Here is a 25858-nt window from a genome sequence, read left to right on the forward strand (position 1 = left end):
TTGCATTTCTCTAATGATTAGTAATACAGAGCTTGCTTTCTTATGCTTAACAAGGTTGTCTGTTTTTCTCTTTTAAGATTTTTAAGTTCCTTATAGATGCTGGATATTAAACCTTTGTCAGATGAATAGTCTGAACAAACTACAGAATGGAAGAAAATTTTTGCACTCTGTTGACAGATTCTTTTGCAGTGCAGAAGCTCTTTAGTTTACTTAGATCCCATCTGTCAATGCTTGCTTTTGTTGCAATTGCTTTTGGTGTCATTGTCATGAAATATTTGCCAGTTCCTATGTCCAAAATGGTACTGCCTAGGTTATCTCCCAGGTTTTTTATAGTTTGGGGTTTTACATTTAAGTTTTTAATCAATTTTGAGTTAACTTTTGTATATTAGGTAAGAAATGGGTCCAGTTTCAATCTTCTGCATATGGCTAGCCAGTTAAACCAGCACCATTTATTGAACAGGGAGTCCTTTCCTCATTGCTTTTTTTTTTTTTTTCCAGCTTTCTTGAAGATCAGATGGTTGTATGTATAGCCTTCTTATGGATTCTCTATTCTGTTCCACTGGCCTATCTGTCTGGTTTTGTAGAATACCATGCTGTTTTGGTTACTGGAGCTCTGCAGTATAGTTTGAAGTTGGGTAATGTGATGCTGCCAACTTTGTTCTTTTTGCTTAGGATTGCCTTGGCTATTCAGGCTCTTTTTTGGTTCCATATGAATTTTAAATTTGATTTTTCTCATTCTGTGAAGACTGTCATTGGTAGTTTCATAGGAATAGCACTGAATCTGTAAATTGTTTTGGGCACTGTGGCCATTTCAACAATATTGACTTACCATTTGTTTGTGTTCAACTCTGATTTCTTTGAGCAGTGTTTTGTAATCCTCATTGTAGAAATCTTTCACCTCCCTGGCTGTCTGTATTCCCATATATTTTATTCATTTTGTGGTGACTGTGAATAGGATTGCATACCTGATTTTGCTCTTGACTTGGCTGTTGTTGGTGTTTAGGAATGCTAGTGATTTTTATACATTGATTTTTGTATTCTGAAATTTTGCTGGAGTTGTTTATCAACTTAGGGAACTTTTGTGCCAAGATGATGGAGTTTTTGAGATACAGAATCAAGTCATCTGCAAACAAGGATAATTTGACTTCCTCCCTTCCTATTTGGATGCCCTTTATTTCTTTCTCCTGCCTGATTGCTCTAGCCAGGATCTCCAATACTATGTTGAACAGGAGTGGTAGGAGAGGGCATCCTTGTCTTATGCCAGTTTTGAAAAATAATGCTTCCAGCTTTTGTTCATTCACTAAGATGCTGGCTGTGGATTTATCATAGATGGCTCTTATTATTTTCAAGTATGTTCCTTCAACTCCTAGTTTGTTGAGAGAGTTTTTAACATGAAGGATGTTGAATTTTATCAAAAGCCTTTTCTGCACCTATTTAGATGACCATGTAGGTTTTTGTCTTTAGTTCTGTTTATGTGATGAATCACATTTATTGGTTCACATATGTTGAACCATCCTTGCATCTAAGGAATAAAGCCTACTTGATCATGTTGGATTAGCTTTTTGATGTGCTGCTAGATTTGATTTGTTAGTATTTTGTTGAGGATTTTTGCATCAATGTTCATCAAGGATACTGGCTTGAAGTTTTCTTTTTTTTTGTTATGTCTCTGCCAGGTTTTGGTATCAAGATAATGTTGGTCTTGTGGAAGGAGTTAGGGAGGAGTCCTTACTTTTCAATTTTTTGGAATCGTTTCAATAGAAATGGTACCAGCCCTTCGCTGTGTATCTGGTAGAATTTGGCTGTGAATCCATCCAGTCTTGAGATTTTTCTGGTTGGTAGGTTATTATTGATTCAATTTCAGAGATCATTATTGGGATGTTTAGAGATTCAATTTCTTCCTAGTTCAGTCTTGAGAGAGTGTATGTGCCCAGAAATTTACCAATTTCTTCTAGATTTTGTAGTTTGTGTGCATAGAGGTTCATAATAGTCTCTGATGGTTATCTGCACTTCTATGGAGTCAGTAGTAATATCTCCTTTTTCATTTCTGATTGTGTTCATTGGATCTTCTCTCTTTTCCTCTTTTTTAGTCTAGCTAGTGGTCTATATAGCTTATTAATTTTTTTCAAAACCTGGCTTCATTTATTTTAAAATTTTTGTGTGTGTGTTTCAATCTCCTTTGGTTAAGCACTGATTTTGGCTATTTCTTGTCTTCTGCTTGCTTTGGGGTAGTTTGCTCTTGCTTCTCTAGTTCTTTTAGTTGTGATGTTAGGTTGTTTGAGATCTTTTTAACTTTTTACGTGGGTGTTGAGTGGTATATTTCCCTCTTAACACTGCCTTAGCTGTGTCCCAGAGATTCTGGTATGTTGTATCTTTGTTCTCATTAATTCCAAATAACTTCTTGTTTTCTGCCTTAATTTCATTATTTACTCAAAAGTCATTCAGAAGCAGATTGTTTAATTTCTATGTAATTGTATACTTTTGAGAGATTTTCTTAGTCTTGAATTCTATTTTTATTGTATTGTGGTCCGAGAGGGTAGCTGATATATAATTTTGATACTTTTACATTTGCTGCTGATTGTTTTATGTCTGATTGTAAGGTCAATTTTAGATCGTTGTATGGGTGCAGATGAGAAGAATATATATTCTGTTGTTTGGGGTGGAGAGTTTTATAGAGGTAGATCAGATCCATTTGGTCCAGTGGTCAGGTCCTGAATATCTTTGTTAATTTTCTGCCTCAATGATGTGTCTAATACTGCCAGTGAGGTGTTGAAGTCTCTTACTATTATTGTGTGGGAGTTTAAGTCTCTCTGAAGGTCTCTAAGAACTTGCTTTATGAATCTGGGTCCCCCTGTGTTGGGTGCATATATATTTAGGGTAATTAGGTTTTCATGTTGAATTAAAACCTTTGCCATTACATAATGGCCTTCTTTGTCTTTTTTTATCTTTGTCACCTGATGCCAGACAAGATGTTTAAAGTCTTTTTTGTCTATTAGAATTGTAACCCTAACCTTTTTCTGTTTTTTCATTTGCTTGGTAGATTTTTCTTCATCCCTTTATTTTGAGCCTACAGGTGTCACTGCACATGAGATGGGTCTCTTGAAGACAGCATACCATCATGTATTGCTTCTTTATCCAGCTTGCTACTGTGTGCCTTTTAATTGGGGCATTTAGCTCATTTACTTTCAAGGTTAGTATTAGTATGTGTGGATTCCATCCTGCTGATTTCTTTGTGTGGTTGCATTACAGTGTCACTGGTCTATGTACTTAAGTGTGTTTTGCAGTTTCTGGCCTTTCCTTTCCATATTTACTGCTTTTGTAGAAGCTCTTGTAAAGCAGGTCTGGTGGTATCAAATTCCTTCAGCATTTGCTTGTCTGAAAATGATCTTACTTCTCCTTCACTTATTAAGCTTAGTTTGGTCAGATATAAAATTCTCGGCTGAAATTTCTTTTTTTAATAATGTTGAATATAGTCCTCCCATCTCTTCTGGCTTACAGAGTTTCTGCTGAGAGTTTCACTGTTATTCTGATGGGCCTCCCTTTCTGGGTGACCTCTCCTATCTCTCTGGCTGCCTTTAATATTTTTTTCTTTCATTTTGACCTTGGAGAATCTGATGATTCCATGTCTTAAGGATGATATTCTTGTGAAGTATTTTGCAGAGGTTCTCTGCATTTCCTGAATTTGAATCTTGGCCTCTCTAGCTAGGTTGGGAAAGTTCTCATGGATGATATCCTGAAATATGTTTTCCAAGTTGTTTCTCCCCATCTCTTTCAGAGATGCCAATGAGTCATAGATTTTGTCTCTTTAGGTAATCCTATATTTCTAGAAGATTTTGTTAACTACTTTTCATTCTTTCTTCTTTATTGTTGTGTGACTGTCTTGTTTCTGGGATTCCAAAGGCCTATGATGACAGTGAGTTGCTCCATGCCTGTTCAACTTACCCACTCCACAGGAGTCATGGAGGGCCAGGAACAAGTCCCAGTGTGCAGCAGCCCTGTGCAGGGTTCCCAGCTTCTTCCCCTTTCAGCCCAGCATCTGTTTCTTCCTTCAGCCTGCTATCAACACCTTCCTTCTGAAGATCTGCTGGGAGTGTATCATCGGTTTTCCTGATGTCCCAGTCCCTTGGTAGGAAATGTTCCTACTAGCTGGGTCTAGTTAGCCATCTTGGAGCCCTCTGTGTGTATTCTTTTTCTATTTTTGCAAAACAAGTTACCATAAATGTAACAGTTTAAAGTAACCCAAATTCATTAGCTCACAGTTATGTAGGTCAAAAGTCCAGGCCAACTGAACTAGGTTCTATGTTTAGTTTCTCACAAGACTGAATTTGGGTTGTCAGCTGAGCTGCGATCTAATTTGGAATATCTGAGGAGGAAACTGATTCCAAGCTAATTCAGGTTGTTGTGACAGAATATAGCTCCTTGTGGTTGTAGGACTTAAATCCTCATTTTATTGCTATTGGACATGGACTATCCCCATCTTCAAGTCCCTTTCATATTTAAAGCTAGAAATGGTGAGTTGAATCCTTCTCACATTTCAAATCTCTCTGATTTCATCTTTTGCTCTCAGCTAAAGAAAACTCTGGTATTCTTAATTGATTGGGCCTATCCAGATAATATTTTTAAATATATAACATAACACAGTCACAAAAGTGAAATCATTTTGCCATGGTGGCATGTGCCTCCATGCCTGGCTGATTTTTTTTTATTTTTTTTATTTTTTGTATTTTTAGTAGAAATGGGGTTTCATTGTGTTGACCAGGCTGGTCTCGAATTCTTGATTGCCATTTAATAACACTATAGAGACAATAGTGATAACAACCCCCAACAGATATTAAACTTGTACTTAGCAATGATTCATCTTTAGTACATTTCAGATTCTTGACCAGTCCATGACCCAGACCTACCACGAAATATGGAACAAGTATTCACAGGGAATATAAAGAAGTTTCTCTAACAAGCCTTTTACCAGATCAGAGGAGCTGAAATTCAATATCCATTGCCCATGGCTAAAATGTAATAATTTTACCCATTTTAAAGAAAAAAAAAGAAATCTCAAGAAAATTCTAAAGCTACAGAGTTAATAAAAATAGTAAAATAGGCCTACCTACCAACATTTTCAAACTGGAGTAGGAGAAGCTATTCAAAATGCTGCTTAGACTTTCTCTTAATATAAAGAGTACTGAGGAAATATGACAACAACTTTTGTAAAATTGTATAGGGTATCAAACAAGACCAAAATGGAAGTTATGAGCATCATGGGTGAGGTGACACTAAGTTTAGATTAAAAAAAAAGTAACACTCTCCTATAATAAGAAAAGGCTATATTCTAAATGTACATTAACCAAAACTATGGTTATTAGACCCTCTCATGTTCAAGACTAGGATTGTACTATAGTTAAGTACTATTTATTAAGATAAGATAATGGGGTAATACACACACATCAAATAAATACTACAACCTAAACAGAACAAGTGAAGGACCTCTCTAGAACGAACTATGAAGAACTTCTTATGATGCCGAATAAATTATAAAAGGAATGTAGAATGAATTCATCTTTAAGAAAAAGTGAGAAAGAGGATGGGAAGAAAACAAGGGAAAAAATCACCTTGTAAATAAAGAGATTTTTCAAGGAAATGGCAGAAGTCAAAAACAAAAATCATGAGCTAGGGCATTCTTCTGGAGAACTGTGAATTTAATAAACTATAAGCAAAACACATAATATGCAATTTACACCAGAGAGCAACCAATACCAAGAAGAAACAGAACAAGTCTCTCAAAGTCAAATAAATGCCACATGAAAAACGATTGCTGCCATCACCATCATAAAATCTGAAGGTGAAATTTTATAAAATTTGAGAATAAAATTTTATGTTTTATCTGACATTGTGGCTTCTTGAAAGAAAATAGTTTCACACCATCTCTAGCATATTTATGCTCTAGAGTTTAAAAATCTGTATTCCATATTAAGAGCCAAGGACAGTTAGTTATAGAAACAAGAATATATAAAGCCAATTTTTAACAACTTTAGTTATCTCAAATTTTTCTTGTCTTTCCTTCTTCAAAAAACTATAGCACCAGATTGGCTTGGTTCATATCTTGGCTTTGCGAACCTGTTGTTATCTGTATGACCTGGCTGATTCATTAATTCTGCCTCTGGGAGAGGCATAAAACAGAGATAATAACCTATCTATCTTATTTCACTGAGTTAGGATTAAATGATTTGATATGTATTAACATATAGTATCTACTACATAAATGTTTGTTAAATAAAATTAATGAAAAAAAATTTCTTAAGCTAAGACCTATGTTAGGCTCCGAGTGTATAAAAATCAATGCAACGGGATGCCTCTTTACAAAAAAAAGCTGGTAAGGGAGATAGATAGATGAATGATGTAACAATGATTACAAATAACAAGAAAGGTACCATTACAGAGATGGGCACAATCTATTTGCAAGTACATAAATAGAAGGTAAGTGGGAGGTGGGAAGAGAATTAGGTCAATGTCATCACTGAGGTATAGAGTCTTTGCAATGATGCCCTTACTGCAAGGAAGTAGACTTGTTGGGCAAAACCTCCAAGAAATCATTAGCTTCAATATAAATCATCAACACCTGAGAAAGTGTTATTTTTCTCCAATTTCAAAAGTAAATAGAAAAAGGGTATTTTCTACATGTCTTCAGGGCTCCCTGGTGACTATTTCTTCACTATTAGGTCTGTAGCCTTAAGATATAAGACTCTTAATACTGGTAATTGAAAGATTCCTCCACCTTCCCTCCCATATCCTTGCCAAATGGATTGGCCTTCAGTTTTGTGCTTTCTTCATACATCTATGTCATCCAGGAGCAGTAAGTAGAAATGTGAAACCAAAGGTCAGAAATCCGATTTTCACACTACCATTTTCTCTAATCCCTGAAAAGCAATAGGCAAGAGCTACCTTAAAAACTGCCTGATTTGTTTTCAGTGTAGCAGGGAAATTTCATATAAACAATCAAAAATAGCTGCCACCTTCCTCTGCCTTTTTTTTCTGTTTTCAGAAAACAGAACAAAAGAAAATATGTCTGAACAAAATACAAACTAACCATTCATACTTTGGCTATTTCTTTAAAATTTTGTGACTTCAAAAAATATATTAAAAGTTTCAGCTATATCACATTCTAGCAAAATATGTATTTATTTAACTTTTCTATATGTGCAAACTTTAGGTTCGAAACTGGAAGTCCCTAGCTAAAGCTCTTAACTCATCTGAAACAGTTGTTTCTAAGTTGAATAGCAATGCTGTTCTTTAAAAGGTTTGCAAAAAAATTCTAAAATCTGATCTTTAGGATCTGATTCAAAAAGGGAAGGATAACACTTTAGCACATTATTTATATTTTGGGTGTTTTTCTTTTCTTTTTCTTTTTTTTTTTTTTTTGAGACAGTCTAACTCTGTCAACCAGGCTGGAGTGCAGTGGCACGATCTTGGCTTACTGCAACCTCAGCCTCCAGAGTAGCTGGGATTACAGGCACATGCCACCATGCCCAGCGAATTTTTGTATTTTTAGTAGAGGTGGGGATTCACCATGTTGGCCAAGATGCTCTTGATCTCCTGACCTGATCTGCCCACCTTGGCCTCCCAAAGTGTTGGGATTCCAGGTGAGCCACTGCGCCCAGCCACACTATCTATATTTTGATACTTAATATGAATGACTTTGATGCTATTATAATTTTTCCAACAATGTAATATTTAAGGCTTATTTCTATTCATTTGAAGATTTAAACTCAAGGATACAAAAAGACATCAAGTATCAGTTGCTAGAGGACCAGAAGTGGTTCTTTAGAGCTTATTTTACATCACATCTGGCAGGGTTCTGAACGTTCATTTAATTATGTAATTTATACACATATCACCAAGTGGTATATATGTTTATATAAACACTCTCGTATATGCTTACATGATTAATACATGTATACAAACATATGCAAAATATCCTAATATTCTCCAATTAAAGTTTTTATAAGTGCCCAAGTAACAAAATAAAAATGAATTAAGAAAGGCTTGTTCGTGTTTTTCATAAGGACAATGAGTAACAAACAGCCCACCTGATCTTCTTCATTAAGTAACAGAGCAGTGTTTTCTTTATCATTCTGGCTGTGCTTTCATATAACCAGGAGCTTCCCCACAGACCCACAGAGACTGCTTCAAGTAATCATTCCTTATCTCTGGGCCCAGGAACAGGAGGAGAAAGGAAAGGAGGAGGGAAAGACATCAACTCAATCACATGCAGTAGCTACATGTTTTAAAACAATATTATATATATACTGTGAGAAAATTAACATAAAAAGCAAATGGTTCTTCTGACATCTTGCTGATCCACTGAAGACAGACAAGAAAGGTAAAAATAAAGATGCTTACCTGCTGTTCCTGCATTCTAGGAGCACCAAGTTCTGAGAGAGACATGGTAAGCTTCTCTTGTTGTTCTGATAAATATTTCTGATAGAGGCTTAGAAGTTCTTGGCATTCTCTATACTGTAGCTGAAGAGGTGAGATTGCAAATTAAGGAAAAAAAAACTGAAAAATTGATTCAAAATGCATCCCTCAGTGCTGCTTTTCAGATTCCAATAAAAACAGAGCCAGAAATGCAATGATATTTGGTGAGAGAGTCATAAGTATAAAGTCTTCAGATAAAAGTTATATGTGTTCCTCCCCAAAAATCATAAAACAATACTTCACAAAGAGAGTAGCAATGAACATCCCATTTGAAAAGAGATTTATTCTTCAATTCTTTAAATTTGAATAAATAAAAAGAAATGCAGATACATGTAAAGGAACCCCTACCTCACACCATATTAAAAAAAAAAGCTGAAAATGTATCATTGATCTCAATGTAAAACTATAAAACTCTCAGCATAAAATATAAAAGAAGTACATCTTTGTGACCTTGGATTAGGTAAAAGCACAAGTAACCAAATAAAAAGAAATAGACAAATTGGACTTCAAAATGTAAAATGATTGTGCTTCAAAGGGCATTATTTAAAAATGGAAAAAACACAACCTCCTGAATGAGAGAAAATACTTGGAAACAATATGGTAAAGAATTTGTGTCCAGAATATATAAGGACCTTGTCCAACTAAATAATAAAAAGACAAGCAGTCCAATTTAAAAATGGGGAAAGGCTTTGAATAGACATTTTCCAAAACAAACTATGTAAATAGCCAGAAGCATAGGGAGAGCTCAGCACAGCCATTAGGGAAATGCAAATCAAAAACACACTGAGGACCATAACCAAAAAGACTAACAAGCATTCACAAGGATATGGAGAAACTGGAACTCTCCTACACAACTAATGGGAACATAAGACTGTGCTACCACTTTAGAAAATAAGTTAGCTATTTCAAAATGTTAGAGAATATTTTTTACCATATGATCCAGCAATTCTTCTCATAGGTATATATTCAAGAGAACTGAAAATGTATCCTGAAAACTCTTAAATATATAAGCAAAGAAAACTTTTTAAAAACTCTATGTCCACACAAAAACTTGTATATACATATTCAATATGGCATCATTCCTAATAGTAGAAAAGGAAAACAATCTCAATGTCCACTGATAAATAAACAACATGGGGAATATTTATAAATGGAATATTATTCAGCCCTCAGAAGGAATGAAGTACTGCTACATGCTACAACATGGATGAACCTTAAAAACATGCTAAGTAAAAGAAGCCAGACACAAAAGGCCATATAGTCTTTGATTTCATTTGTATAAAATGTTCAGAACAGGCAAATCTATACAGACAGAAATAGATTAGTGGTTGCTACGGTTAGGGCAGAAGAAATGGAGAATAACTGCAAACAGGTATGAATTTTGGGGGAAAGGTAATAAACGTGTGCAGGAATTACAAAGTAGTGGTGTTTGCATATTTTGGGAACATACTCAAAACCATTTAATTATATAGTTTAAAAGGGTGAATTTTATGTGAATTATACACATTAAAGCTATTTTAAATCAGTGTGGAGTAGAAATAACACTGTTCTGGTAAGAGTACTGCCAATTTACACAGAAAGTTCCTAACTGTATTAAACATAAAGATATTAGAATTTGATTTTTTTGTTAAGGTTTTCAGTTAAGTCAATATTTCATTAATCAAAACATCAGGAAATTTTCTGTCTGCATACCTCCCTACATTTTTTATAGTTTGATATAAATAACAGCAATTTAACCTGGGGTACCCTCTTTGACACCTCCTAAAACTTGCCAAGTGTTCAAGATGAAAATACTGAATTGGAAAAGGTCAGCTAACTTTGTAGACCAGATGCCTGGGAGACAAATAGTTCTACCCAAGAGAGAGTTCTGTTCCTTACATTCTCACTGTACTAATTTCCTCCCCAGGCTCTTTTTCCCTTCAGATCATTTTCAAATATCTCCCCTTAACACTTACTTATGTATGCTGTTGGTATAAGAATTACTATCCAATGGGATTTATTCTGTATAAATACTTTTACTACGGGTCATCATGATTAAGGGTGGAAATATTATTTCTCAAATGTCAAAAATGGTGTCTGGATTCAGTATTCCTTAACATTTTCATAACCTAATCATTGCTTCTGGGCAGATTATTGTTCTAATAACTTTTGCCAATCATGGCTGCATAAATAACCAATTGCTTCATTATTCTCATTATTAACCTTTAACAAAAAAGGAGCCAGAGGTAGATGATAGAAGAGGAGCTGGTTCACAGGGAAAGGATAGGTTACTAGGCTTAGGGAATACATTAATTAGAAGAGCCTGTTGAATTCTTAGCATCTTAAATAACAACAATAGCGTAAATGATGGTCTAAATAGGTTTTCAGAGTCAACCTACATTAGACTAGGCTGGTTTTACATTTCCATAGGAAGCAAGCTCCAAAAGAAGAGAATGATTTGTGGTGGTCCCAGGAGTCTCTGCCAGCTATTATGTATATAAAAAGAAATTTTTATTCTGGCTGTTACCATAGGTAGTAATTTTTATAGTAGGTGAACATATTAGTCTGGTCACAGAATATGAATTTTACTCTGGAAAAATCAAGCACAATTATATAGCTTAGGAGTAAAATGTCAGTGTTTGAAACAAATTATAGGCAAATTCATTTAAACACATGCTATGTGGCAGAATATAAAAACAAGTAGGTCTGCCTTTATCAATTTTTAATGTCTTTTTTGATATGGCAGATTTCAAAATGCCCTCCCCTTTCCTTCCTACCTAGCACAATGAGACTTCAACCCTCCATCTGGAGAGAAAGATTTATGTTAGGAAAATGCAGATAAAATGCCCTTCTCAATGATTTTGGGGATACAATGAAAAAGAAGATATATTTAACTTAATCCTGACCAACTGACAGAAAAAAATGAAATAGATGTTAAAAACTAAACTTAAGGGAAAGTGTAGACCAAACTATGACACGAATTTAAAACACTGTAGTCTGCCTAAACACTGTTTAAGAAGTGGGAGAAACAGCTGTCACTGCAACCTCTTCAAAGAAATAAGTCTTCATTGGATAACACAAATAAATATAAATTAGTATTAAGCAAGATTACATCAAAACCTAACCATCAAATTAATTAGCTAAAATGGCTGTGGAAAATAATCATTTTGTAAAGCTTAAAATCTTAACACTAAAATTAGATAAGTAAAAGAGCAAAATGAATAAAGGGATGAGTAAAAGAATAAAAACTGTATGAGAGACAAATAATAGGTGGAGAGCAGAAGGGCCAGAGATAGATAGGATATACTACTGGGAGGCTGCCAAAGTAATGAAACATCATTTAAGCTGAAATAATCCCCCTCAACTAGCAGAGTCCACTCCCACCACTCCACCGCACCATTGTCTCTGACACCTGGGATGCTTGGACTGGTAATTAAGTAATCTTGATCTAATACAGAACTTAATGTAGAGAGGCCTCTGTGAAAAGACAAAAAAGATGAATCATTAAATTTAAAAAAAAGATTCTCCTTTTCTGGAGCCAAGACTCCTTAGAAAAATGGCTCAACCCCATTTTAGGGTAGAGAAAGTATAAAGTAAACTTGAAACACCTTGTGGTGCTGTAAAATGCAAGAAAGTGTTAAAAGACAAATAGACGGGGGCTTGTCACAAGAACAGAAGATAGCAGCCAGGTGTGGTGGCTCACACTGTAATCCCAACACTTTGGGAGGCCGAAGTGGGAGGATCATGAGGTCAAGAGACCGAGGCCATCCTGGCCTACATGGTGAAACCCCATCTCTACTAAAAATACAAAAATTAGCTGAGCATGGTGGTGCACGCCTGTAGTCCCAGATACTTGGGAGGCTGAGGTAGAAAAATCGCTTGAAGCGGAGGCTGCAGTGATCAGAGATTGCACCACTGCACTCCAGCCTGGCAAGAGAGCAAGACTCCATCTCAAAAAAAAAAAAAAAAATTAGGGCATGGTGGCAGGCGCCTGTAATCCCAGCTACTTGGTAGGCTGAGGCAGGAGAACCGCTTGAACCTGGGAGGCGGAGGTTGCAGTGAGTCGAGGTTGCACCATTGCGCTCTAGCCTGGGTGACAAGAAACTCCGTCTCCAAAAAAATAAAAAGACTAGGAGATAGCCTGAAGGGGATGCCTATTAACCACATTTGGGAAAATTTGAGCACTGAAATAATCACTCTAATAGAATATTGAATAAATAAAAATCTACCACTTCATGGTAACGCTTCAAAAGGAGAAGAAAGGATGGATAAAAAAGTGAAGTCAGGCCTGTAATCCCAGTACTTTGGTAGCTCAAGGTGGGTGGATCACCTGAAGTCAGGAGTTCGAGACCAACCTGCCCAACATGGCGAAACCCAATCTCTACTACAAATAAAAAAAATTAGATGGGTGTGGTGGTGGACACTTGCAATCCCAGTTACTTGGGAGGTTGAGGCAGGGGAATTGCTTGAACCCGGGAGGTGGAGGTTGCAGTGAGCTGAGATCGAGCCACTGCACTGCAGCCTGGGCAACAAGAGCAAAACTCCATCTCAAAAAAAAAAAAGTCCTTCTTTACAGAAGAAAACAAGCTAATTACTTAGAACGAATGGTCAAATTTTTAAATCACCATTTTAGAACCCCCAATGTAATAACTAATTCAGGCAAAGATCATTAATGGATACTAAAACCATTAGGTAAAAGGTTAATGAATTAGATATTCCTAAGGTGTCACAATTACTTACAGCAAAGAAGAAAATGCACCTTTCAATGTTACAATCTGGTTGTCAATACTCAAATTAGGATCACTAATAAGTAGAAAAACAAATTATGTATGTCCAATTGCATGAAGTAGGCATTATCACTTATGTTTTAATCTGAATCTAATCAAATTTGAAAACCTAACCCACTTCACAGAATTTAGAAGGAATAAAGGAACAAATTAAATGATACCGTAAGAAACAATCAGACAAATCTAGTATATGGGAGATTTTGCAAAGCACTTGGCCTGAACTCTTCAAAAGGTCAATACCTTAGGGGAAAAGGTTTGCGAGGTAGGAGGCCTATTTTAGATTAAAAGACCAAAAACCCAACCAAATGCAACCCACGAAGCATAACTGAATCCTTGTTCAAGGAGAAAAATAGAAAAGACATTCTTGGGACAACTAGAAAAATTAGAATATGGACTCAATAACAGTTAATACTATGGAATTACTACTCATTTTATCAAGTATCATCTAGTTTATAAAGTAAAATGTTCTAATTCTTACGAGACAAGTCTGAGGTAGTTAGGAGTTATATGTGACACTTGCCACTTTGTTTTGTATTAGATCAAGATTACTAAGTACCTATCTAAGCATCCCAGGTATCAGAGACAAGTGGTATTTTCTGTGATACTCAGAAAAATAAGCAAATCATTTTTTTTTTAATGGAATTTTGCACCCAGGCTGGAGTGCAGTGGGATGGTCTTGGCTCACTGCAACCTCCACCTCCCAGGTTCAAGCAATTCTCCTGCCTTAGCCTCCCAAGTAGCTGGGACTATGGGCATGCACCACCACGCTCGCCTAATTTTTTGTATTTTTAGTAGAGACGGGGTTTCACTGTGTTAGCCAGAATGGTCTCAATCTTCTGACCTTGTGAGCTGCCTGCCTCTCAGCCTCTTAAAATGCTGGGATTACAGGTGTGAGCCACCATACCCAGCCAGCAAATAAATTTTTATAAAACTTTATATCTGTAAGTAAATTTATAATTTATATAAATTTCTATTATATATGTATATATTTCTATATACAGATCTATATACATTTATATATATATATAGTTGTTGGCACTGGCTATATCTGCTTTGCCCCCTCTCATGTGTATTTTCATATGAATATAATTATATTTTATAATGTCTATATATAGCTTTAGAACAGTTATTTATATAGCATATATATTATATATTACATATTATAAATATAATTTAATATTTACATATAAATATATAAGTATACATACAAATATTTACATTATATAAATACACACATGAGAGGTGGCAAAGCATATATAGCCAATGCCAACAACTGAAATCTAGGTAGAAGGTACACAGTGTTTCAATGCCATTGTAGGGAGCCAGAACATCACATCCCCTTTGTAGTGATCGGCAGTAGGGCTGCTGTGAACTTTGGTTGAACTTCAGGGAAGTGAAACCACAGGAGGATGTGTATGTCTTGGAGAGAACAGATGGGCCTAGAGAGAGAACCAGCTTTCACTGACCTTGGTGCAGGATGGTTTCTCAGCTGAAGTATATTAACTAAAGTATAAGAATAATAACCACAGGCTGTTCTAAGTAACTGCACCCTCCCTCTGCTATGTGCCTTTATGAACTTACAAAATAAAGTACAATGAGACAGCCCGGGGCCAGAAAGAGTGACATCCTCACCTCCTGGACCGCCTGGCTCAGCTTTCTGTATCTCTGTGTCTGTGTCTTTATCCCCCGCCGTTCCCTCTTAGGTCCTTGAACCCTTGTGCAGTGCAGTACGTGGCAAATGCCATATTGTCAACTGTCTATATATTTGGAATTTATCATAATAAACCATTGCAGGAAAAGTCTTTTTTTTGTTTTTGGTTTTTGTTGTTTGCATTTTTTTTATTTTTGTCTTTCTATTATTACTTCGTCTCTTCTTGTCTTCCTACTTCTACCACAAGTTATCATGTGAGAAGCTGAAACTTGAGCATCAGGTCAGCCTCCTAAGAGTTCTCTACAATCACGTGTCCTTGGTCAGTAAGTCAGGTGACAAACTGTTACTATGATCTGATGATATACTAACCAGAACCTGTCCCTGGAGCTAGGAAGAGGCACATACAAGACAGCAAAAATGTCATGCAAAAAAGGCCTTCCAAGCTTTCTTCGTCATTTAACAAGTAAGGGTCTTCTGAATACAATGTAACAGGCGTATCTTATGCCTTTGAAAGGCAGTACTGTGGAGTCAGTAAAAGCACAGACTTAGGTGTCAGTCCAACATTCTTGGCTCAAATTTTAACTCTGGTACTTAGTAATGATGTAACTTAGGGCAAGTAACTTCTCTAACATCTTCATCTAGGGATGTACCAGGTAGGCAGGGTGTGCAGTACCCCTGGCTGAGAAATCACCAGGCTCAAAGGCATGAAAAAAGTGGTCAATATGTACATTAAGGGAACTACAAGAAGCATGGCATGGATGGTTAACTGGTCCTGAGTGGGACAGAATGAGTGAGGAGACTACTGAGACCAACAGGGTCTACATCTCAAATGTTACCCTAAGTTGTTTAGATTTTATTTCTATTTAAATCATCGATGTCTTACAGTTAATTTGCATTTCATAAAGATACCTCTGGTAGGCATGTAAAGGATGGATCAGAGGGCTTAAGACTAGAATCAAAGCAACCAATTAGAAAATCATTACAAAAGTCTAAGCAAGAGATGAGAGGGGTGTGAGCTGGAGAAATCGGGGGATAAGGGGTTAAAAAGGGACATTTAAGGCAATGTCAGCTTATGAACTGGATGACAAGATGTATGACCAGATGTGTGATTCCATTTATAAGACAAAGAATGCAGAATAAAGAAAAGGTTTTGGGAGAGTGCAGCTTTAGAACACAGAGTTAAAGATGCTTGGGAGAGTTTAGTGGAGACAGTCAAGAGGGGACACTGGGATCCCTGGGTGTGAAATTCAGAAAAGAAGTCTGAGTAGAAATAGACATTTGGGAGTTAATCAATTCATATGTGGTGGCTGAAGGCATGGGAATGGGTAATATTGTCCAGGGAGTGCACAGATTTTGTTCGTTTGTTCATCAATTCAAATAAGTCTAAAAGGGCAGGAATTTTTATGTTTTGTTTACTATTGAATTCCTTAGCTTACGCAGTGCTCAATAAATATTAATTAATAAATAAATGAGTACATTAACATCTGAGACTCAACTAGATGCCAGACATTCAATAACAAACAAGACTAACACTATCTCCTTTAGGGAGCAAGAAACGCAGGTAATCAAACACAAAGAAGAACAAATGAAGAGTAATGACAAGAACACTATGTAGTGCTGTAGGAATACTTTCTAAGAGGACCCAAATGGTCAAGGAACCAGGGAAAGCCTCTTACAGAAAAGAATGTTCCAGCTGTGAGAAGAGAAAGAGGCCAATGTAACAACGACATGTAAAGACAGGCAGAGAAAAAGATAAATAATAAAGATAAATACGAAGATGAAGTCAACTGTGTTCAGTGCTGAAGAGTGGCCACCACAGTTAAAGACTGAGTTGAGAAGCTATTGGTGACATTTACAGAACTGTCAATTTGACATTACTTGGTTGTTCATCATCTCCCCCTACTATTTTTGTAGATGAACAGTTAGGCTATTTTCTAGTCGGAGAGAAGCTTTATAAAAGAGAGAGATGTTTTATTCAGGATTATCCTCGGATAAGAATCTGAGGTAAAGCCATCTGACTCCACTGGAAAGCAATCCATTAATCACAGACTTTTCAGTAAATACAGAACCCAAAGATTTTCACTATGGCAGATACTTCCTTTACTCTGAATGCCTACAAACCATATATTAAGATAGCATATCGTGTTTATTCTGCCTAGAACATTCTGCCTGCCCCTAATCCAAAATTTCTACTTGCCATTAAAACTTAATTTTTATGTCACCTCTTCCTCCAAGCTTTCACTGACCTCCTAGGCGGAGTTAGGCACTTTTATTATAGTAAATACCATAAAGCTAAAATTATTTGACTATATTACTATCACTTGTAGCAGACTGTGTTTTCCTGGAAATCATAGTATACTAATCTTGGTATCTCTTCAGCACATAGCAGACACTTCAAAAATGTTAGAGGAATGAGTATAGACATAAAATTAAAGGAGCTCCTATTGATTTTCATGTTAGCTTTGAGTTTGGAATGGAAACAAACCATAGATAGAAAATGTGGTCTTTAAACTAGCCAAGAAGATGCCTTAAAATAATACTGACTCATTAAAAATTAAAATTTGTTTTTCCAAGAAGGCCAAATAGGAACAGCTCTGGAGTGCAGTTCCCAGCAAGAACAGCGTAGAGGGTGAGTACTCACCATATTTCCAACAAGTTTTCACTGCCCACAGACCAGGAGATTCCCGGGCTGAAAAGTGCCACAAGTTTTCAGTATGGCAGTTTCAGCCAGTGCTGCGTCAGCCCACAGAAACTCACACAGGTCTGGGCTGCCTTTTCGGCCAGGACCCGGCATGCCTGGGAGACAGAGCTGCCCATTCAACTGAAAGGGAGGGGGCTAAGACAGGGAGCCAAGGGATCTGGTTCAATGGGTACCACCCTCACAAAACAAGCAATCTGAAATGCTCTGGATTGAGAGTTTCGCAGTAAGCTCAGCTGGACCCAGGACCATCCAGCTCAGTGGGAGGAAGGGCATCCCCCAATACTGAGGCAGTCCGCCACTACCGAGCCAGCTCACACAGCACAGGGCAGAGCCTGCAGCAGCTCAGCAACGCCTCTGCTGGCAGACTGTGACTAGACTACTCCATGTGGGGCAGGGCATCTATAAAAAAAGGCAGCAGCACAACAGACTTATAAATAAAGCAGACCTTCCCAGGACAGAGCACCCAGGAAAAGTGGTGGTTATGAGTTCAGCTACAGCAGACTTAAAGGTACCTGCCCAGCAGCTCTACACGGAACAGGGGAGTTCCCAGCACAGCACTTGAGCTCCTATAAGGGACAGACTGTCTCCTCAAGCAGCTCCCCAACCCCCGTGTACCCAAAGAGACATCTCATAAAGGGGAGCTGAGGCCAACATCTGGCGGTTACCCATCTGGGACGAGGATAGCAGAGGAAGAAATGTGTGGCAACCCTTGCTGTTCTGCAACCCCTGTGGACAATCCCCAGGCAAGCAAGGTCTGGAGTGGACCTCCAGCGGTCCTGCAGCAGAGGGGCCTGACTGTTAGAAGAAAAACTAAGAAGCAGAAAGAAATAGCTTCAACATCAACAAAAAGGACATCTACTCAGAGACCCCATCTGAAAGTCACCAACTACAAAGACCACAGGTAGATAAAACCACTAAGATGGGAAGAAACCAGCACAAAAAGAAGGAAAACAACAAAAACCAGAATGCCTCTCCTCCTCCAAGGGATCACAACTCCTCACCAGCTAGGGATCAAAGATGGATGGAGAATGAGTCTGATGAATTGACAAAAAACAGGCTTCAGAAAGTGGGTAATAACAAACTTTCTGAGCTAAAAGAACATGTTCTAACCCAATACAAAGAAACTAAGAACTGAGAAAAAAGGTTAGATGAGATGCTCACTAGAATAAACAACTTAGAAATGAATATAAATGACTTGATGGAGATGATAAACACAGCATGAGAACTTCGCAAAGCACACACAAGTTTCAATAGTCGAATCGACCAAGCAGAAGAAAGGATATCAGAGATTGAAGATCAACTCAATGAAATAAAACGAGAAGGCAAGATTAGAGAAAAAACAATGAAAAGAAATGAACAAAGTCTCCAAGAAATATGGGATTATGTGAAAAGACCTAATCTACATTTGATAGGTGTACCTGAATGTGATGGAGAGAATGAATCCAAGCTGGAAAACACTCTTCAGGATATTATCCAGGAGAACTTCCCCAACCTAGCAAGGCAAGCCACCATTCAAGTCCAGCAACTACAGAGAACACCACAAAGATATTCCTCAAGAAGAGCAACCCCAAGGCACATAATCGTCAGACTCACCAGGGTTGAAATGAAGGAAAAAATGCTAAGGGCAGCCAGAGAGAAAGGTCAGGTCACCCACAGACGGAAGCCAATCAGACTCACAGCAGATCTCTCGGCAGACACCCTACAAGCCAGAAGAGAGTGTGGGCCAATATTCAACATCCTTAAAGAAAAGAACTTTCAACCTAGAATTTCATATCCAGCCAAACTAAGCTTCACAAGCAAAGGAGGAAGAAAATCTTTTATGGACAAGAAATTGCTGAGAGATTTTGTCACCAACAGGCCTGCCTTACAAGAACTCCTGAAAGAAGCACTAAACATAGAAAGGAACAACCAGTACCAGCCACTCCAAAAACGTACCAAATGGTAAACACCATCGACACAATAAAGAAAATGTGTCAACGAATGGGCAAAACAACCAGCTAGCATCAAAATGGCAGGATCAAATTCACACATAACAATATTAACCTTAAATGTAAGTGGACTAAATGCCCCAATTCAAAGACAAAGACTGGCAAATTGGATAAAAAGTCAAAACCCGTAAGTGTGCTGCATTCAAGAAACCCATCTCATGTGCAAGGACACACATAGGCTCAAAATAAAGGGATGGAGGAGAATCTACCAAGCAAATGGAGGGCAAAAAAAAAGCAGGAGTTGCAATCCTAGTCTCTGATAAAATGGACAAAGATCAAAAGAGACAAAGAAGGGCATTACATAATGGTAAAAAGATCAGTGCATCAAGAAGAGCTAACCATCCTAAATATATACACACCCAATACAGGAGCACCTAGATACATAAAGCAAGTTCTTAACCACCTACAGAGACTTAGACTCCCACACAATAATAGTGGGAGACTATAACACTCCACTGTCAATATTAGACAGATCAATGAGACAGAAAATTAACAAGGATATCCAGGACTTGAACTCAAATCTGGACCAAGCAGACCTAATAGAAATCTACAGAACTCTGCACCCCAAATCCACAGAATATACATACTTCTCAGCACCACATCACACCTACTCTAAAACTGACCACATAATTGGAAGGAAATCACTCCTCAGCAAATGCAAAAGAATGGGAATAATAACAGTCTCTCAAACCACAGGACAATCAAATTAGAACTCAGAATTCAGAAACTAACTCAGAACCACACAACTTCATGGAAACTGAATAACTGGCTCCTGAATGTCAACTGGATAAACAATGAAATGAAGGCAGAAATAAAGATGTTCTTTGAAACCAATGAGAACGAAGACACAACGTACCAGAATCTCTGGGACACATTTAAAGCAGTGTCTACAGGAAAATGTATAGCAATAAATGCCCACCAGAGAAGTGAGGAAAGATCTAAAATCAACACCCTATCATCAAAATTGAAAGAGCTAGAGGAGCAAGATCAAAAAAACTCAAAAGCTAGCAGAAGACAAGAAATAACTAAGATCAGAGCAGCACTGAAGGAGATAGAGACACAAAAAATTCTTCAAAAATCAATAAATCCAGGAGCTGGTTTTTTTGAAAAGATCAACAAAATAGACACACCACTAGCCAGATCAATAAAAAAGAAAAGGGAGAAGAATCAAATAGATGCAATAAAAAACGATAAAGGGGATATCACCACTGACTCCACAGAAATACAAATTACAATCAATCAGCGACTACTACAAACAACTCTATGCACATGAACCAGTAAACCTGGAAGAAATGGATAAATTCCTGGACACTTGCACCTGCCTAAGCCAGGAAGAAGTTGAAACCTTGAACAGACCAATAACAAGGGCTGAAGTTGAGGCAGCAATTAATAGCCTACTAACCAAAAATGTCCAGGTCCAGAAGGGTTCACAACCGAATTCTACTACATATACAAAGAGGAGCTGGTACCATTGCTTCTGAAACTATTCCAAACAATCCAAAAAGAAGGAATCATTCCCAAATCATTTTATGAGACCAACATCATCCTGATACCAAAACCTGGCAGAGACTCAACAAAAAAAGCAAATTTCATGCCAGTATCCATGATGAACATATATGTAAAAATCTTCAATAAAATACTGGCAAGTCGATTCCAACAGCACATCAAAAAGCTTATTTATCACGATGAAGTAGGCGTCATTCGGGGATGCAAGGCTGGTTCAACATACACAAATCTATAAATGTAATTCACCACACAAACTAAACCAAAGACAGAAACCACATGATTATCTCAATAGATGCAGGGAAGGCCTTCGACAAAATTCAACAGCGCTTTATGCTAAAAACCCTCAATAAACTAGGTATCGACAGAACATATCTCGAAATAATAAAATCTATTTATGACAAACCTACAACCAATATACTGAATGGGCAAAAACTTGAAGCATTCCCTCTGAAATCCAGCACTAAACAAGGATGCCTTCTGTCACCCCTCCTATTCAATATAGTATTGGAAGTTCTAGCCAGAGCAATTAGGCAAGAAAAAAAAAAAAGGGTATTCAATTAGGCAAAAAGGAAGTCAAATTGTCTCTATTTGCAGACAACATGATTGTATATTTAGAAGACCCTATCATCTCAGCCCAAAATCTCCTTAAACTGATAAGCAACTTCAGCAAAGTGTCAGGATACAAAATCAATATGCAAAAATCAAAAGCATTTCTATACACCAATAACAGACTAACAGAGAGCCAAACCATGAGTGAACTCCCATTCACAACTGCTACAAAGAGAATAAAATACCTAGCAATACAACTAACAAAGGATGTAAAGGACCTCTTCAAGGAGAACTACAAACCACTGCTCAACAAAATAAGAAAGGACACAAACAAATGGAGAAACATTCCATGCTCATGGTTAGGAAGAATCAATATCATAAAAATGGTCATACTGCCCAAAGCAATTTATAGATTCAATGCTATCCCCAACAAGCTAAAAATGACCTTCTTCACAGAACTGGAAAAAAACACCTTAAACTTCATACGGAACCAAAAGAGAGCCCGCACAGCCAAGACAATCCTAAACAAAAAGAACAAAGCCAGAGGCATCACGCTACCTGATTTCAAACTATACTACAAAGCTACAGTAATCAAAACATCCTGCCTGCCTCTGCTGATTACTCCCCATCCCCGACCTGTGTTCGCCATTAAGGAGCTTCCCCTGACATAAAGCTTCTCTTCCCACCCTGCCATCTTAACTGTTCTTGCTCTGTGAATATCCCTCCACCCCACCCTACCATCTCAATAACTCTTAGGCCTTACCCCACCAGCCACTGTAACTGAACTTACGGTCATGTATACTCCTTGCCCCTCCCCCCACCAATGTAACTGATCTTACTCTGTAACTTTCCACTGCCCACTCCAAACCTATAAAACCAACTCCTACCCCACCGTCCTTCACTGATGCCCTTTTCGGCCTCAGTCCACCTGCACCCAGGTGAATAAACAACCATGTTGCTCACACAAAGCCTGTTTGGAGGGTCTTTTCATTCAAAGCTTGCGTTTTAACAGAATGGTTAAGAACTTATCCAAAAATAACCTAGCAGTGAGCTGGGATTTAGAATAAAGTCTTAGAACCACTAGAGCAGCATTCCTTAAAATGTAATGTACAAAAGAACTACCTGTGGGTTTTGTTAGAAGGCAAATTCTGATCTAGTAGATCTGAGGTGGGGGTCTAAGGTCCTACACTTCTAACAAACTTCTGAGTAATGCTGATGTTGCTGGTCCAGGGAACATACTTAGGGTATATGTATCATCTCTGAGAACCCTCTTTCTTTCATTGAGAGGAGGCCCATCCTTTTCTTTTATGGTTGAAATGTAATACGTTATTGGAATCCTTTGCTTCATCCCTTTAAGCCAATCTTGGTATATTTTTGTGTGTTTATCTGTTTTGGTCAACTGTTTTTGTTTTGGAAGGAAGCATATAGAAAATAAAATAAGAGATATAAAATAATCTACTTTCTTCTTTAAAAGGAAGCAGTATTCTGAATTTTTATGGCAGTGTAACATTTCTCTTTTGGATAACTATACCTATACGGAAGTATGGGTTAACTATACCTATACTGAAGTATGGGTTGAATATACCTAATCTGAAATCCAAAATTAGAAATGTTCCAAACTCTGAAATGTTTTGGGCACTGACATTGAGGAAGGAGACCTAAGCATCTACGACCTTCCACATTGCATTTCAATAGGAGAAGTAAAGGCTGGCGGACCAGGAGCCACCTTCAATCGCCCTCCTATAGATCGCAGGCATGGTATGGAGGAATCTTTCTGGAAGGCATTGTTTATACTTATACAGGATCAAACCTCCACCTAAGCCACATACCCCATGCCTATTCCATGGACCAAGACCCTTTCATGTGTAATTTCTAGAGTTGTAAGCCCAAGACCCTTTCACATGTAATTTCTAGAGTTGTAAGCCTTTATAAGGGCAGGGATTTTCTTTGTTCGGAGCTCAGCTATTTGGGGCATCCCCAGACCCGCGGCAGCCCGTGGACGAATAAATCACCACTTCCTTCCTAGTTCGGTGTTCCAGAGGTTTGTTTTGCGGCCTTTCCTGCTTTAACATAATGTCTAGAGGTAATGCTCTTTGAATTTGTCGATTAGGGATGCTCAACTGGTAAGTATATTACAAATACTGCAAGATCCAACAACATCTAAAATCTGAAATACTTCTGGCTTCAAGAATTTTGGATTAGGGATATTCAACCTGTAATAACAATTAGCAAATACTACCTGTAGTGCTTACGAATTTATACTGGGGGAAGAGTCCATGAGAAGAAACTAACCACACCCTCTCTCTTCTGTTTCCAAAACAATACCCATCTTCTATATCACCCATCTATACTTTTAAGCATAAGTTTACAGTATCATTTCTAAATTCAGTTTAACATTGCCAGACCATTAACTATGGCCTTGGGGAACAGCATTCTCACCAGAGTTGCAAGTACTCTGTAATATAGTATGCAAATGTCACCCAAAATTAATATTGCTAAGTGAAAATCAAACATATTCAATAAAGCTAGAGTGAAAAAGGAGAGTTCGTATATAATGGAATCACTTTATCATCTTAAGGTTAAAATTTTAAAACTGGTAGGAATATCTCATTACTTGTCTCTTTGAAAATGACTGAGGCTACTGATCACAAATGTAAATTACTGCTCAGAGAAAAATTAAGTAACTTCCGTGGGGAGGTTTACTGTTTAAACTCAGCAAACGCCAAAAAGACTAACACAAAAAAAAAAATTTTATGAACAACTTCACTTCAGTGGTTCTTAATATAATTAAGCTTGCATGGACTGTTTAGCAGAATGATATTTAAAAACCAGTAAAGAATCAAATTTTTTGTTTTACCATCCATTCAAGAAATGTTATAGAGGAATAGCCCAAAAATACTCAAGAGAAAAGTTTTACAGCATCACTAAAATCAAAGAACTAGGTTTTACTTTACTATTTTAATAATATTGACTACTACCTAAGTTAGCCCATAAACACTTAAAAGAACAATTCCTGAGCCAATAGCTTTCTGCTACTGTCCATAAGCATTCAACTAAGTGTATCTTAAGAAAAGCCCTTCTCAAACAAAGCCTTCTTCTTAAGCTGCCAGCATCTCTCTCTTCCTCATTATTACCAAAGTGCTCAAAAAATTAATCTATATTCACAGTCTCTGTTTCTTCATTTCCAGTTTACTTTTTGGTCTAATACAATATGTTTTCCTACCACTCACTCTATTTACACTGGATTCTTGACAAGTATTTCTAATCTATTAATTGCTAAATACAACAACCTGATTTGGGGTTTTATCCTCTCTGCTGGCCACTTCCTTCTTCAACAGATCTCCCCTGGTTTCCCAGTTATTGGTTCAGTCTGTTTCTTCCTTACTGATTGCTCCTTAAATCTCTTTCACTGATATCCTTTTCTTTACTCATAATTAAATGCACATACTCCCTAATATAATGTCCAAGAACGTATTCTGTTTGTGCTACTTTCTCATGACCTTATATTCTACCACAGCTTCAAATTCAATATAGAGGCTGGTGATCCCCAAATTTCTATTTCTTACCTGTTCAAGAAAAACAGGAAGACATGAGGTTCTACAGCAGTCCCATTTTACAAACATGATTTTTATCCAGTAGAGTATGTACACATATTTGGTATTATCTAGTTTATGAAGTGTAGGTAAGACAATTGATAAACATCCAATTCCTCCAATCATTTTCAGTATTTTCAAATCATAATGTTGAATTTTTACATTTAAATAACAAGAGTTAATGTGCCAAAATTTTATCATCCTACTACTGTTTACAGCATCATGATAATAGTGTTAAATGATGTCACTTTTTATCAGGAAAGTGCTAATACATACCAGTTACATTTGAAGGAAACATGAAATTTACTAGAGAATAATATCTCATGATTAGTTCCTGACTTGATTACTCTGAAGTGAATCCAAAATGGCATATGGTATAATACAAATGAATTAAGTTAGGGTAACCTATATGTAATAAAAGAAAATTTATTACCTACATGTAATAAAAGAAAAAATTTTGTTTGTAGTTATTTAAGTATACAACCACTTTCATTATAAAACCACACCTAATAAAATTTAAGGACTACGTTATCCATCAAAATAAAGTTTCTTCTTTTTCTCCAACTAGCATCAATTAATTTACAGTACTATTCAATTTTCTAACACCCAAATGACTTGTTTTCTAGTTCTATCTATAC

General features: G+C 37.1%; 1 protein-coding gene across 2 annotated transcripts in view; it reads right to left on the reverse strand.

The window, feature by feature from the left end:
* The window catches only part of KIAA1328 (KIAA1328 ortholog), a 347638-nt gene that overhangs the window by 226514 nt on the left and 95266 nt on the right, over positions 1-25858 (reverse strand). For both annotated transcript variants that reach the window (XM_012440766.3, XM_012440767.3), the window contains exon 6: positions 8392-8519. In XM_012440766.3, coding sequence (XP_012296189.2) covers positions 8392-8519 — 128 coding nt within the window. The remainder of the gene's footprint in view (positions 1-8391; positions 8520-25858) is intronic.

This window comes from Aotus nancymaae, unplaced genomic scaffold, assembly GCF_030222135.1.
Source record: "Aotus nancymaae isolate 86718 unplaced genomic scaffold, 86718_ANA_hifiasm-v0.15.2.pri h1tg000020l, whole genome shotgun sequence".
NCBI lineage: Eukaryota > Metazoa > Chordata > Mammalia > Primates > Aotidae > Aotus > Aotus nancymaae.